The 15,305-nt window shown below is 43.4% G+C and overlaps 1 protein-coding gene across 1 annotated transcript in view; it reads left to right on the forward strand.

The window, feature by feature from the left end:
- Nucleotides 1-14,999, forward strand: part of TRPM6 (transient receptor potential cation channel subfamily M member 6) — a 109,389-nt gene extending 94,390 nt beyond the window's left edge. Inside the window, 3 exon segments of the mRNA XM_040620130.1 lie at nucleotides 6,257-6,308; nucleotides 10,809-10,915; nucleotides 13,214-14,999. Coding sequence (XP_040476064.1) covers nucleotides 6,257-6,308; nucleotides 10,809-10,915; nucleotides 13,214-13,347 — 293 coding nt within the window. The 3' untranslated portion in view covers nucleotides 13,348-14,999.
- The last annotated feature ends 306 nt before the right edge of the window (nucleotides 15,000-15,305 follow it).

Here is a 15,305-nt window from a genome sequence, read left to right on the forward strand (position 1 = left end):
TTGGAGGGGGGGGGGGGGGGGGGGGGGTAGAGGGAGAGGGAGAGAGAAACTCCAAGCAGACTCTGCACTGAGTGCAGAGCCCCGTGTGGGGTTTGATCTCAAGACTCTGAGATCATGACCTGAGCCAAAACCAAGAGTTGGTTACACATGGGGTGCCTGGGTGGCGCAGTCGTTAAGCATCTGCCTTCGGCTCATGGCGTGATCCCAGTGCTCTGGGATCGAGCCCCACATCAGGCTCCTCTGCTGGGAGCCTGCTTCTTCCTCTCCCACTCCCCGTGCTTATGTTCCCTCTCTCGCTGGCTGTCTCTCTCTGTCAAATAAATAAATAAAAATTAAAAAAAAAAAAAGAGTTGGTTACACAACCGACTGCACCACCCAGGTGCCCCTAAATGGGGAATGATTTTTGTACCAAATTTTCTAGTTTTATGGCTTTACCTTGAACTTATGTTCGTAATAACACGTAGGCGTGCATTTGTACACATGGGAAAGTGTAAATTCTGGGCTTTTTTTATGATTTTGAGCTCAGTGCTTTGGCAGTTTATAATTTAGCTTGCTCTCTTTGCTGTGTACCTTGATATGACAGTTCGCGAAAGTACAAACTCAGCCCGAGAGAGGTGACACAGTGCGCTCATATTTAATGGAGGCCTTTGATCAGTGCATCTCCCCACTATCAACACCTCACATGTGACTTATAATCCTGCAGCACGAAACAGAGTATCTCTAGCAGGCTTTCCCTGCAGACAGAGAACGAAATATGTATTCAGGTCAAAGTTTGGTCCTTGGGCTCACTGACTGGGGCTTTGGTTTTAAATAAGGGATTTAGCCCAGGAACTTTCACAGGAGTTATCTCATTTAATCCCAGAAGCAGCACCTCAAGGTAGATATTATGGGGACTTTAGGCCCAGAAATTTTAAATAACTTGCCCAAGGTGGCACATTTACTGAAGAGGGAGCCAGGATGCAAACTGACCATCTGTGTTCTTTCCTTCTCACCGTACTGTCTTTTATTTCTTTATGAGTTTCATAGGACATAACCGTGTTATGGTTCATTTAAACAGATTGGGCATATTCCTTGTCCTTTCTGACTTTCCCACCTCTCCAGCCCTGGGATTCTGTACTGAAAGCCAGGCTTGGAGGCTGGGCACAGCTGAGATACATAATCCTAAGGCATTGTGAGCAATGTCCAGTAAATTCTGATAGAAATCTATGCCATGTGTTCAAGGATGTGTATAGACTTTTAAAACTACACATAAGTCTCCCTGTCTTTTCGGATCTGTGCTGTTCACAGAGTTGAGTTATACTTCTAACCCTCAAACACAATATTTAGGGAAGCAATATAAACAAAGTTAAAACAGTCAACATGATTCAGCTTTTAAACCAGCAAGTACATGAGCCATGTAAGCTCAGCATGCTGATGCCCACGGCGTCTGCTTTTGTTGCTCATGTTGGGGAGAGGTTGATTGTTTTCATCTGTATTTGAGTGTCTGTTCTTTGAGTTTTGGGTGGAGTTGTTTAAAAAGCAAAAACAGAAACAAACAAACAAAAAAGAAAACAACCGAAGAAAAACTTTAAGGAATTAATGATGACTCTTTAGTGTGTTTTGTATTCCACTTGAATAGGTTTTTGTTTAATGATGTTTATGTTTGGGGATTTTTATGTCTCTAAGTAATCCAAAGTGACATTAAACAGAACAAATGCTGCGTTGATAGTCTTGGGGGAAAAATGGAATTAACTTTATTCTTTTACTGGGCAATTATGTGAATTGCAGAAATAGGCCACTCCAAAGAAACTATGTCAAAACACTGACCTTCAAAGAAGAGGAGCGTGGGCCCCATAGAATGAGCATGAAGAAATTGAGATACTTACTGGAGAGTTTTGGCCAATTGGTGGGGCCTGAATTTATGGAAGAAGATGAATCCTAGTCCTATAACAGTAACTATGAGCAGTTACACGACTACAACTACTAGCTAACGCTTACCAAGCACTTATTTTCTATCAGGCACTTGGGTAAAGACTTAATGCATTATGATATTTAATCCAAACCAAGTTGGAAGGGAAACATGGGGAGAATATATGTATTCTCAAAATACCGTAATGGTTTTTGGTTCAGTTTTGTATTTAATTGCTTAGTCTTTCCAGTCTTTGGAGAGAAGCTGATCTGCATTGTTCAGGTGGTAGGGAGTGGAGACTGAGAGGCCTGGTAGCAGCAGTGTGGAGGAAGAGGCCTGGAGTTGCAGTGCTGGGGTCTGATTCCTGGCTCCGCCGCGAATTAGCTGTGTGACCAGCAGGCAACCACCTTGAGTCCCACTTCCCTCATTTGTAATTGGGGAAATAATATTGTGCACTTAACTCATTGTTAATCCCTCATGTTAAGGAGCTGGAATGAGGCAAGCTCTTGACCCATAGTAAGCCCTCAGTAATGTTAGTTATTGTTGTCATTAGTAATAATCTCCATGTGGCTCTTTAAAATGGCAGTGATCCTTCATCACCTTGCTGTGGCTCCCGGTTGCTTTGGGGGAAAAGAGAAATGAGAAACACTCTGGCAGTTTATCCCATCAGTTTTTCTTTTTCTTCTCCTTTCTACTGTCTTCCAAGGGAGTGCAGATCATTATCCCAGGAACTGCCACACCGGGCCTGGAAGCTAAGCTCTAGGGAAAGTCTTGACCAATTTCTGCTCACTTGTAATTATACTGTAGTTTTCCACTTTCTTTCCATTTAGAGATCCTACATGTGAGGGCCTGTGTCATCATCATCACATGGGAAATCCAACATTTGATTCCCAACAATGGCAATGAAAAACAATTACACTTCAAATCTCAGTAGCCTAGAGCATTCTCTCTCTCGTGCTCTCTCTCTCTCTCTCTTTTTTTTTTTAAGAGGGAGAGAGAGGGGCAGGGGAGGGGCCAAGGGACAAGGAGAGAGAGAATCCCAAGCAGGCTCCATGCCCAGTGCGGAGCCCTTGCAGGGATCGATCCAGGACCCTGAGATCACTGAGCCGAAATCAAGAGTCAGATGCTTAACCACTGAGCCACCCAGGGATCCCTAGAGCATTCTTTTTAAAAAGCTCATTATATTTTTCAAAGAACTTTGTAGATACTAGATTTTTTTATTCAGCAAAGCATTTCCAGAATAAGTCAGTATTCGCATCAACACTGTCATCATGAATTCTGCTGCTACAAGGAAGGTAACTTATTTCCACAGATTTAGAGGTTCGCAGATGTATCCCAGGGTGGCTGGGATCAGAATGCATGTGTCTGGGTTTCTCATGAGGGTATGTCGCACACACCTGCCCGTGGCCATTTACCTTATTAACGTCAGTAAACAGATATGGTTGGGATTTTTTTGTGTTGAAATGCCTAGTTTTCTTCCATATTTTCTCACTCTCTAGAATGTTCCTTCTGCCCTTGGAAGCCCCCAAAATATGTATTTAGTAGTTATGGTTTGAACCAGCAGATTGGGTTTAGGGGTATAAAGATTTGTGGAGACTCCACCCTCATTCTTTTGGACGGATTTATTTATTAGGGAAATGAGATCATCAGAACATGATTTTAACAGTGGTAAGAAAATGGAATTTTACTTCACAAGCAGTCTTGATAGAATAAGGTAATAAAGATAGCAGCTGACATTTTTTTAGCTTCCTCTGGGTCAGACACTTTGCTAAGCAGCTTCTGTACAATAGTTCATTTAATCCTCAGTAAGCATATAAGATAAGGCCCATTATTATTCACACTTTCAGATGAGAACAGCGAGATTTGGGGACATTAGAGAAGGTGTCCAGGTCACATCACTAGAAGGTGACAGAGCCACGAGTGGGACCCAGACTCTTTGACTCCTGCCTATCTAACAGGCAACAAGATTTTAAGTAAACTCGAGCTGATGTGATTTTGATCAGACTTTTTCTCTCCTATAAACTTCCTTTTCCCCAAATGATATATCCTCTTTAGGTATTATGCGTATTCCCAGCTTAAATTTACAGTTTCCTTAGCCATCAGCCGAAAGCTTTCATCATTTCTGGGAAGTCCGGGTTTAAAGTTAGGTCTGAGCCTAAATATGAAAAGGATTTTTAGCCTTCGTAGTCTCTCTACTGATGGTCGTTGGACCGTCTTTCTGTCTGTTTTTCTGTCCTTTTACTATATCGTTAGAAAAGTGGAGTCAGTCGAGGCTGTTCCTTCTTGTATCTGTAATGAGAAAAGTATAAAGAGCCCAGTCTCTTCCTATGACCTTTTCTTTAAAAAGAAAAAAGGCCAAGCAAATCACATTTTACATACCTCCCCTCGAGCCCGAGTTTCAGCCTTATTTTTCCTTTCCCTATACAAAATCAGTGTACGAAGATTGTAAGCCAGAGGCTCTGAAAGAGAATTCAGAGGGTTTGTGAACTTTGATGAGAAAACAAATTACACCATTATTTTCACTAACCTACAACTGAAATTCATCATTTCCTTCGATTATAGGGGAGACCACAAACCACAGTGGTATTAGCAGTACCCATGACTGTTTGCAATAGCAATTACCAATATTAACATAGCACATTATGGTGTTGGCAGATACCGCAAAACACTGTTTATATGTATTACTTGATGTTCTGGTAGTTATAGACTTGCACTAGGTTCTGTTACTTAATGTGTTGATAAAGAAGCACATGTATTGCAGTACAATTTGAACAAATATTTTGATAACTGTAGTTCAGTATCATTGGTTTCCTTTGTCATGTATTTAAATTCTGCATTTTTAAAACCTTATTCTGAGAAAAGGGTCCCTTCCTTTCCCCAGACTGGCAGAGAGGGTCCTGACACAAAAATGGTTGAAAACCCCTGCACTAAACAGGTTATTTTTCTAAGGAAGTCAGTTTCTTGGGGGAAAGGTCTATAAACTATAAGGATTACATTTTCTTATGAAAGGTTTAGCATATGGTAAAACATACTGAGCATGGCAAAAAAAATTATTTTTAAAATAGTGCTTAGAAAACATGAATATTTTTTACTGAATAGAAATACATAATAAAGCTCTACATTTCATATGATTTTTCAAAAAAGGTTATCTGAGAGGGAGAAAGAGAGAGTGCGTGCACGAGCAGGGGGGAGGGGCAGAGGGAGAGAGACAAGCAGATTCCCCGCTGAGCAGGGAGCCTGCTGCCAGGGTCCATCCCAGGACCCTGAGATCATGACCTGAGCCAAAGGCAGATGTTTAACCAAGTGAGCACCCAGGTGCCCCTTTCATATGATTTTTAAATAATTTTCCCTCAAGGTTGCTCTCTTCCAAGCAAAGAGAACCAGTGCAGGCTAGAGGCTGATCTCCAAAGCGGCTGGGTACGCCCAAATGGTGCATTTCCATCTGATCAGCTTGCCTGTACACGTTACAGCTGGTGGAAAACGACTCCTCCCCACTTTCATTCTATAACAGAGATCCACTCTGGGTGTTGATTGCTGTTTCGATCCGTGTCAGCGTTCAATTCCACTCCTCCTGTCCTTTTACGCTTTGATGTCCGTTTTTTAAAAACTAAATTTTATTGCTGAAAACCATTTGTTCAGGAAAATGCACACGGCAGAAGCATACCTCTCAAAGAATTTTTACAACCAAACACGTGTCACCAGCGTACAGATCAAGAATCTGGGGGTGTTTCTACGCTACCGTTGATAAATGCTGTATATATAGCATTTGATGGGTGTCTTTGATGGAGCTGAGGTTGTGCCTGCAGAAGCCCGCAGCCCCTTGTGCCTTGCCGAGCACCGAGGGACTCTGCCTACGGAGACCATGGCCTCCCGGGAGGGACATAAGCTTCGGCTCAGGGCACATCCTGTTATCATCACTGCAGAACTGGGCAGCCTCCGACCAAAAACTGCTTAATCTTGAACATCAGTGTACTTGTTGGCAAAATGAGGATATGAGGATGCTAATACTTTTCCTTTATAGTTGCTGAGAATTACAGAGGATATAATTAGAATGTCTAGTATAGACATATAGTAAATGAATGATGGATGCCACTATCAGGAACTGTGAACACACCACTAAAGTGTTCCTTTGTGGCCTCGAAGTTTATGCTAGCATAGCAGAGGGGGTTGCGGGAGATAGTGAATTTACTAGAATTTTCAGGCACACCTGGGTAATTTTTTATGGTACATTGAATTCACATAATGTTGAATTAACTACAGGGTGAAAGTAAGTTTAAAGAAAGAAATTAAGATTTGGTTATTATTTTCTTGAATTTCTGAGGAAATGAAATCCCCATTTGCTAAATGCGTTTTATTTTTTCTTTGGAGGTGTTGGAGAAAATTTGACTGATCCATCTGTTATAAAACCTGAAGACAAACGGTAAGTTGATTTATGATGTTATCATTTAGAAAATTGCATTTAACACATTGTATATGGTTTTTTAAAAATAATTTTCAAACGTTTATATTTCTTGCCTAGATCCTAGAAAGATTTTGAGACAGCTTATATTTACATATGAAATGGATATCTGTATTGGATATCTATAGATCTATATCTATATCCAATACGACAAGATTTTTTTAAAAAAAACGTATAGTTTAGGAAATGGGGGCAAAAAGAACATATGGAAATAAAATAAGATGAAATTTGGAGTTAATACACATAAAGGGAAAGTATAAAGACCAATGCAGTAACTCAGATTTTTTGCAAATTTAACTCTGAGTTTTCTGGTAGCCCATGCAAATGAGAAATATGGGTAAGCTCAGCTTCATATAGGCTTTGACAGGAAAACAATTAATGTCATAGGAGAAGCCCAGCTTCCCTTGTCCTCACAGTGGAGTCGCTGCGTCTTACCATGGGCACAGTCTTCTGTCACGTGCCCATAAGACGAAAGGCCTGGAGTGTGCTAGTCAGTAACAGCAAACCTACAAGAGGTCCAAACAACGGGGCTTATATATGAAGCATCAGATTGTCTGACTTAATCCAGGGATGCAGTTTAAATTATATAGAGGAATGAGTCATCTGCCCGTCCTTTGACTTCCCATAGGCATTTGATCCCATATGTAGGCTTTTGGGAAAACTTGGCAGTGGAGGGTCTGAGGTTGTATTCTTCTGTTGAAGGTGGAGGACAAAGTAGTGGTGGGGCTGACTAAGGACTGATCAATGTGGCAGACGACAGTGGTTCTTCAACATGAACTCTCATCACTGTCAGGGTGCTTGTTAAAACATAGATTGCTGTGTTCGTGAATTCAGTGGGTTTGGGCTGAGGTCAAATAAGGTAACAAGCTCCCAGATGATTCTGGCGCTGCTGGCCTGGAGACCACACTTTGAGAACGGCTAACATATGGTACGTTTACTTCTCAGTTGTCCTACGTGTCTGTACTTGGCCCCTGGGTTGTAGGAAAATATATATAAAAGAAATTACACATGTGGGCAATGTCCAGTAACATCTGAAATTTTTACTTCTCTCCCACAGCTCTCATACTGTAAACATTCATGCTTTAATGCTCTCTTCTTTTCCTCAATGATTTACTCTAAATGTCTTCTCATCCTTAGGCATCTATGCAAAGAGGTCCCTCTAAAAGTATATTAGCTATCTCTTTGGACTAGGTGAGCTAGAGAAGGTAAAGGTGACCCATAATGCCCCTATGTATCCAACTTCTGTGATATTTGAGCGTGGAATTCATGTTGTAACCCTTAGGGTACAGATAAAGGCTTTATTATTTTTTTATTTTAGCAGAGCTGAAGTGTTTCTGGCTGAGGATCTTATTTCTTCAGTAGCCCTGTGTGCCCAAGGGTTTGTAGTAGGAAACTTGTACTATAAATACTCCCTTCCTAATTTTGCAGTGAAAAATGTTTCGCATATAAAATGAACCCAGTTTACGTATACTCTATCATCCATTACATTTTGATCTCGACATGTGTCATTTAATGTGACCCGAATATTTCCAACGTTTAGAATTCTAAGATCGTATTATCCCACTTGACAGTGGAGTATTTAATTGTGTTCTGTAGGCCAGTGGGTCTCAGTTTCCATTAAGGTCACCTAGGAAACTGAAAAAAGAAAAAGAAAAGCTCCTGAAAATGAGTATCCAATCAAAATTTCTGAGGTTGGGGCCCTAATGTTCATTTTTTTGGAGAAGCTCCCCCATGTGATTCTGCTGGGCAACCGAGGATGGGAACCTCTTGTCTTAGGGCAAACTTTGTTGTTTATGACTTGAAGATAGGAACTTTGGAGATTGATAGGATGGCATCATTGGAGCCTGCCTGGTTTTGTGGGGTTACGCCATTGGTTTTCCTGGTGAAGGTAACTTTTCTCACAGCAGTGGCAGGTGGCATCTCCTTGGTTCACCGAGACACACATTTTTGAGTGCCGTGTGTGGGGAACCTTTGCTACCCAAAGCACGGGCCACAGACAGTCACAGCAGCGCCACGTGGGAGACTGTCAGCCTTGCAAACTCTCAAGACCCTCCCTAGATCTACTGAATGAGAATCTGAATTGCGACAAGATCAGCAGGTGATCTGGTGTAAACGGAAGCTTGAGAAATGGCAGTTTAAGCAAGTGCACTCACATGTACCTTTCACAACAACATTGGGAGTAGGCCTCTTCCATCCCCGCTCCCCAATGAGAACACTGAATCTCGGTGGAGATGGTTAACTTGCCTGGGAGGACAAGGGGTCAACGAAAGGGAGGAATCTGCTACCAAAGGAGAAGAGTTTTTTGGGGGTACAGATTCTGATATTATCTGTAGTGCCTGTTGTTCCCCATCCTTCCCCACACTTGTGCATGTGAAGGCTCGGATATCCGGCTTCTCCCCCAAACCCTGTCTGGCCGCTTAATGCGCTTCCCTGGGTCACCGAGCCTCGGTGGAGGCGGCCTCAGTGACGGGCAGTCTGGGATCGTTTTCTACTTACTGCCCTGCTGGATGGGGGCCTGTGACAAGTACAAAATGATGGCAACGGTGAGTATGTGTTCTTTAGGAAATCTGTGTATACGTGGCACTGATTGGCATTTCCCTACTCGTGGAACCAAGCTACCACTTGCTTTCCCTGTGCCGTGGAAAATCTGGCTGTTGCTGTTGTTGTTGTTGTTGTTGTTGTTTTCACTTTGCTGAGACTGCAAGTCTGTAGGCATGCTGTAGGATTGTAGACGCAACAGGTCCAAATGAAACTTTCCATGACCCCTCCCCACCTCCCCTGCACCGGGAGGGGTCAAACCCCTCATACAGACGTGGTGGAGAAAATTTGATTCTTTTGTGTTAACCTTCACAGAGCTCACAGAGGGGAATTATTTAGCTCACAGCTTTTATCTGAGAAGCAGGGTTACATCTCTAAGTTGGGGGTTTTCCTGCTTTACGGGGAGGGAAGAAATGGCAGGTGGAACGCAGGAGTGAAATATTCCAACGGGGTCACGCTAGAGAGACTATAAAAAGAATGCTTCCATTTGAACGACTGAAACAACACCTTCATTTTTCACTCTATTGGCATCCTAAGAGTTCTGGTACTAAATAGCGAGCGGTTCTACTTTTTTTTTCCCCACATTCGGTTTCATCTTATTGAAGTGGTTCCTTAGCAGATATACTGAGAGAGAGGAGTAGTTAACAAGAGGCGGCTTCTGCAGCCAGGGAGAGCCCAGCAGAGCCGCACTTTGTAAGGGCGATTGAGTGACCAGGAAAGTTAATCCTGGGTGTCCGTTCACGTTGCCTTCCCCAGAGATTTCCTCCACCTACTCGCCTCGGAGCAACGAGGCAACCCGAGAGTGAACGGACATCAGCCCTCATGCCGCGCTTGGCACATCTTCAGAGCAGCTACTGTTGTTCTGCCAAAAGGAAGTGGAAATTGAGATAAATGTTTCAATACTCAGATGGAAAAAAAGTCCATTTTTACACCACGTCCCTTTTGAAAAACCACATTCCTTAGAAGCGAAGTTTATTGTTTCCTTTTGCGATAGTTTGCTTTTCTTTTTTCTTAAGACGTGGTATTTAAGAGTGGTAATTGAGTTCAGATTTTCGAATGTGCTGTTTCCACTCTGCATGTCATTAAAATAAAACATTAGCTTTCATAAAGTTTCCTTGGAAGTGTTTCTGGTGTGCTGTGTTCCGTGGCGTGTAGAGGGTCCGCCCGAGGAGGTGGTCGTGCGTGACCTAATCACAGATGAACGTGGGTTCTAGAGTCTGCTGGGGAATCTCTCATGTTATGGAGTGTTCAAAATGTGCCCGAGATCTGCTGGTTCTGTTTATAATTTTGTCACTTACACTTAGCATATGTAGTTTACTTCCACCAAGTCACTGTCTCCTAGTGCTCTTGTCTTTCCACAAAGAAAGAGCCCAGCTAGAGCAGTTTGCAGCATAAAAACCAACTGTCGGAAGAGCTGTGAGTACCGGAAGTAGGGTTGTGTCGGGCGTTTATTTTTGAGGACATCAGTTATTCTCCTAAAAGCATTTGGGTTTGAAACAATGTATATGAACCTTTTCAGAAGGTGTGTTCCGACAGCAAGTTTATTTTACATCTTACCTCACCTTTCGGGGATGCGAGTAGAAAGAACATTTGGTGGTGAATGTCATTCTCTCACCCCATATGCATTGAAAAGGGTCTCACTGTATTTTGTTTTACTGTGGTACATAGAAAATTCACTCTTCTATCAGATTAGCGTTGAAATGAGTTTCACAGCAGGTCTTGGAGTTGGGTACAAAGATTGAAGTGCATTTGAATTTTAAATTTGCAAACCTAACATTGTTGCTTCCCCAAAGTGCTCTATTCTTTGTTGGCTCCTTCAAATTTACTGGGTTACTATGGGATACTGTTCGGTATCTCAGAGAATCCCAGTTGAGCTCCTTTTTCTTCACTGTGATCTCATTGATATTCTGATATTTCCTCTAGATCAAGAGGAATGGTGTTTGGACCAGCCAATTTAGGGGAAGATGCAATTAGAAACTTCATTGCAAAACATCGTTGCAACTCCTGCTGCCGGAAGCTCAAACTCCCGGGTATGCCCCCAAACAATTCTATTTCTCTCTAAGTAAATCTCTCCTAGAACAACATCCATTGGAACCTGGGATAGAGTCGAAAATCTCAATCACATTTTTATCTCATTCACAGTCGAGGCCTGACTTTCTGACTGCAAATTTTTCAAGTCTCTGGAGGGATTAAAAGGACAGGGATTTACTTCAGGTTCTGCCAAAATGTGATAAAACAACATTGGGCCCAATACTTGTCACAGTCTCTCCAAGGGGACCCCCCCCCCCCCCCACTCTGAGTCCTGTGTGGCGTCCACAGGATTTCAATTCTTATTTACTCATTGGACACTTGGGACCATGGAGCATCTAGGGAGACAATAGCTGTCAATTAAAGTAGTGCTTTTCACTACAAAAGCCTGCCACGTTAAACATATATTGCAATATGTATTTTTAAAAAATCTGATTTGACAGTATGGCACACTTTCTCCCAAATTGATATCGTCACCACAGACAAACATTCCTAGCATAAAGGCAAGCAGCTGGAGGTCTGTGTCCCCCACGCTGGCAGTCCCAGCTCTGTCGAACGCTTTTCTTTTATTCCAGAAGGGACGCTTCATGTCTGTCCCCGCTCATTCACTATTTTTCTTAGGTCATACCCAACTTGTCCTTAGACTGGAATCTCACGTGTTTTAAGCTGAGTAGCCCTTCCTGCCTTAGAATAAATGACCATGCCCTGGATCGGAACTTGGCAAAAGATTCTAGAGTAAGTGCACGTGCACCACAGCCAAGGGCAATCTCTAATCCTGTTGGAGATCGAGGTAGGAGGTTGAGAAGCTCTTGTGGGCATGGCATAGCCAAAGACAGGGATGGGGAGCAGGCTTCTAGTTCCAGTGGGAATTAGCCCATTAGCCAGGGGTGGCAGTGGGGGTGCGTGTGGGTGGGGGTGGAGAGATCACACTGGAGCAGCAGGGGGGGTGTCACTCTCATCTTGTAGCGGCTCAGAACTCGGTCTCACAGATACGTGGCAGACTTGGGCAAAGAGATCAGTCCACAGCACCTTGGCCACACTGCCCAGTGGCGTCCTCTCTGGAAGACACAGGAACTGTATCTGATGAGCCAGGAGGACAGGAGACGGGAGGCATAACTCACTGCTTCCATCCTTGAGCCCAAGTTAGCTCTTCTCCATGATGAAGGTTGAGATCTTTTTTTTTTTATTTAACCGATGATGGTGGGTTTTGAGTAACTCAATAATTCCTCCATTTATAGCCTTAATTTTTGTTTTCTTTCAACACTTAACAACATTTAAGTGAAAATAAGGAATATCCTCATTTATTCAGACATTCGGTAATATGAACATAAAAAAAGCTTAGTTAGGAAAACAGAGCTGGAGGTGATTTTTCTTTGCTCTTGATTATGTTTTATCTCTCTCTCTCCCTCTCTCTCTCTTTTTTTTTCTTAAAGGAAAGGTAGTTTAGAATAGTGGATGAGCATGGAATCCAGAGCCAGATAGGTCGAGTTCATATCTCAGTAATGCTTTTTACTAGCTATGTGACTTCAAGCCTCAGTTTGTCTCATCCATAAACTGAGTATAATGGCACCTAGCTCATAAAATTGATGTGAGCATTGAGGTAATATATGGATATGTTCAGTAAGTGTTGGTTATCAGTAAACTATAATATGTATTAGTTTTATGTGCAGATAATCCCCTTTTAACATTAAAAAATAATATAAGGAATACATATTTAAGGTTAAACTTAATGCAGCACTAAATGCTACATAAACATAAAAAGCCCACCCTCCTCCATAAGCTTCTCCCCAAAGGTTATACCCCTATCAGTGTTTTCTCTTGGTAATTTCCTTTTCAAAGGGAAGAAGGAGGCTTTAGGGAGCGTAGGATCCAGTAACTGGATGCAACCTCCCTCGGCTCTTCCCAACCTGAGGCCGAACACCGACCCCTGAAATCTCACCTCTCCCATTTTGACTGAACAACCTGGTCATGTGCGCCATTCAGCAATCAAAACGCCCTCTTCCTGGGTTGCCTCGTCTAACTCAGCCAGCGTGTGCTTTATAGGGTACTGCATATGGAATCCAGCAGTCAGACCTCCCCCCGGCCTGCCCCGACAACAGCACTGGGGCGTTAGAGTGATACGCGGACTCTGGGGCCGGGGGTTCATTGGGACACGGTGGAGGGTTCGAGTTTCACGTGTCCGCGACCTGGGGAAGCAGGGTCCTTTCTGAGCACTCGGCCAGACCTAAAGTTCAATTTATGTGTGTGAACGCTACCTTCTCGAGGATCCCCTATAACTGTCTTCCTTGTTTTCCTTGCAGATTTAAAAAGAAATGACTATTCTCCCGGAAGGATAAATTCCACTTTTGGACTTGATGTCAAAATAGAACCAGCTGAGGGGCCTCTAGCAAGGGAAAGGGGTCGTAATTCTCCGGAAGACCTCACCCGACTGTAAAGAGGGAAGGAGAAGCCAGAGGACAGCAGCCCTTGCCCTCCTTTCCGTGAACTCTGGTAACAGAGGTTGATCCGAGTACCGTAGGTGACAGCAGAGCGTCTGTCAGGATGGCCTCACCCCGCGGCCCTCCTCGAGACACGCCTCTGAGCCTCGCCTCTCCCCTGCCTCAAGACCTCATTGGTGTTTGACCAGCGGGTTCTCCCAGATACTGACGTGTGTGCGGGTGCTTTGGGTGTGTTCGCCCTCCTGGAGTTGGGTAGGAAGACACTCAGACGAGCCAGCTGGGAACACTGCTCCCTCATACCTCATTGCTTGAGCTGGTTGCTTAGAACCCTTGGAGCAGGATGGGGGGCACTGAAGAACCAGGGAGATGAATTTAATTTATTTTCTCGCTGTGCACTGACTTTAGCCCCCACTTCTGTTCGTTACCTCACCCACATACGGTGTTTATGTATGTGCGGGTATAGAAAAAAGGCATTTGACTGCCGCCTTCCTCCTTTCCTGTGGCACAGGGCTTTGAATAGCAACAACAGGGAGAACAGCGGAACCGGGGGGCAGGTATTTGCACGGACTGGAGCACACTCCCACACCATCTCACCAGTGACACAGTTAGTATCCTGGTGAAATCTAGATGGATTTGGGGTTTTGTCAGCGAATCACATGATGCCTGGATGTTTCAGGTTTCTCTGAAAAAAAGGAAAAGGAAATCTAAAACAAACGCTCCTGCATCCTTTTTTAAATTTTTTCCTTAAAGGGAAACAAGGGATACGTGGAACTGGGAACTGCCACAAAATATTTTCCCTTTCCTGAAGCTCAGGGGTACTATCAGCCAGAGTTGACTAAGCCAACATCTAAAACAGGACTCCCTTTTCCGAAGCCATGTATATAATATTACAGGCTAAGTTACCCTGTCAGGTCTTCTGGGGGAAAGATGGGGTTTCTGACTGAAAATGTGCTTCAGACATGTTCGCTTTGTTCCAGGCCAGTGCCGGTGGCTTAAAAGAGTGGCCCAGAGAGCATTTTAAGTACGGCCTGAGAACACGTAATCGGTTTCCGAGGCCCAAAGGAAGTTCCCAGGACGCCGCATGGCCCAGGACTTTTGGGGGATCAGCCATCTCTCTTTTGCACTGGTCAGAGTCCCCACCTCAGAATAAGTGTGAACTTTTCACACAAGGAGGGAATGGAGGGCTCGAAAAATGTCAACTCGCCTTCATTTTTAGCCCTTACATGAGCTCATTAGCTTTTCCACCGACGTGCCTGCATTTCTAGATTATACTTCAGGGGAAATGTGGCCCAGGCATATAGGACTGGAGAGCCACCAATTTAATTTGCCAGGGTTGCGTCTCGTTCTTGTGTGAGTTGCAAAGGACCCATTTGTACCCCTTGTACTTTGGTCTTGGGGGTGGCGGTGGGCAGGAAATTTGGGTGATTTCTTGATTGGTAATGGGGATAAAATGTTAATGCTTGTTTTCAGGGCTTAACTGCTTTATCCTATTCTGCAAATCAGTGAGGGATCTATTGGTACTTCGGTGCTGTGCTGGACAGTGGAAAGAGGCAGTTTTACTGTCCAAGAGCCAAACTAAAGGCGTTAATGGATTGGTCAAATATTTGTTACTTGGCATGGAACTTGAAACAAATACGTTTTGATTTCAGATTTCTGTGTTGTGCTTCTTCCTTTCTTTCTCTTCTTTTCTTTTCCTTCTTTTCTTTCAGAAAAATCACCAGAATAATATATTAAAAAGATGAAGTGCTGGGCAAAGATCCCTGTGGGATTGCTTGTATGCAAATACCGATGTGACGGTCATGACTTTTGAGTGATTCATGACCACAGAAGGGTGGGTATTCATTCATTCATTCGGTCAGCTTTATTCCACAGTCATTTTACCAAAGTGCCTTTTCTGTACTGTGTGAGTGATGAGGATGCAATGAACAATGCATTTCTTTGCCCTTAAAAAACT

This window comes from Ursus maritimus, unplaced genomic scaffold (genome assembly GCF_017311325.1).
Source record: "Ursus maritimus isolate PB19 unplaced genomic scaffold, ASM1731132v1 scaffold_34, whole genome shotgun sequence".
In the NCBI taxonomy this organism is placed as follows: Eukaryota; Metazoa; Chordata; class Mammalia; order Carnivora; family Ursidae; genus Ursus; species Ursus maritimus.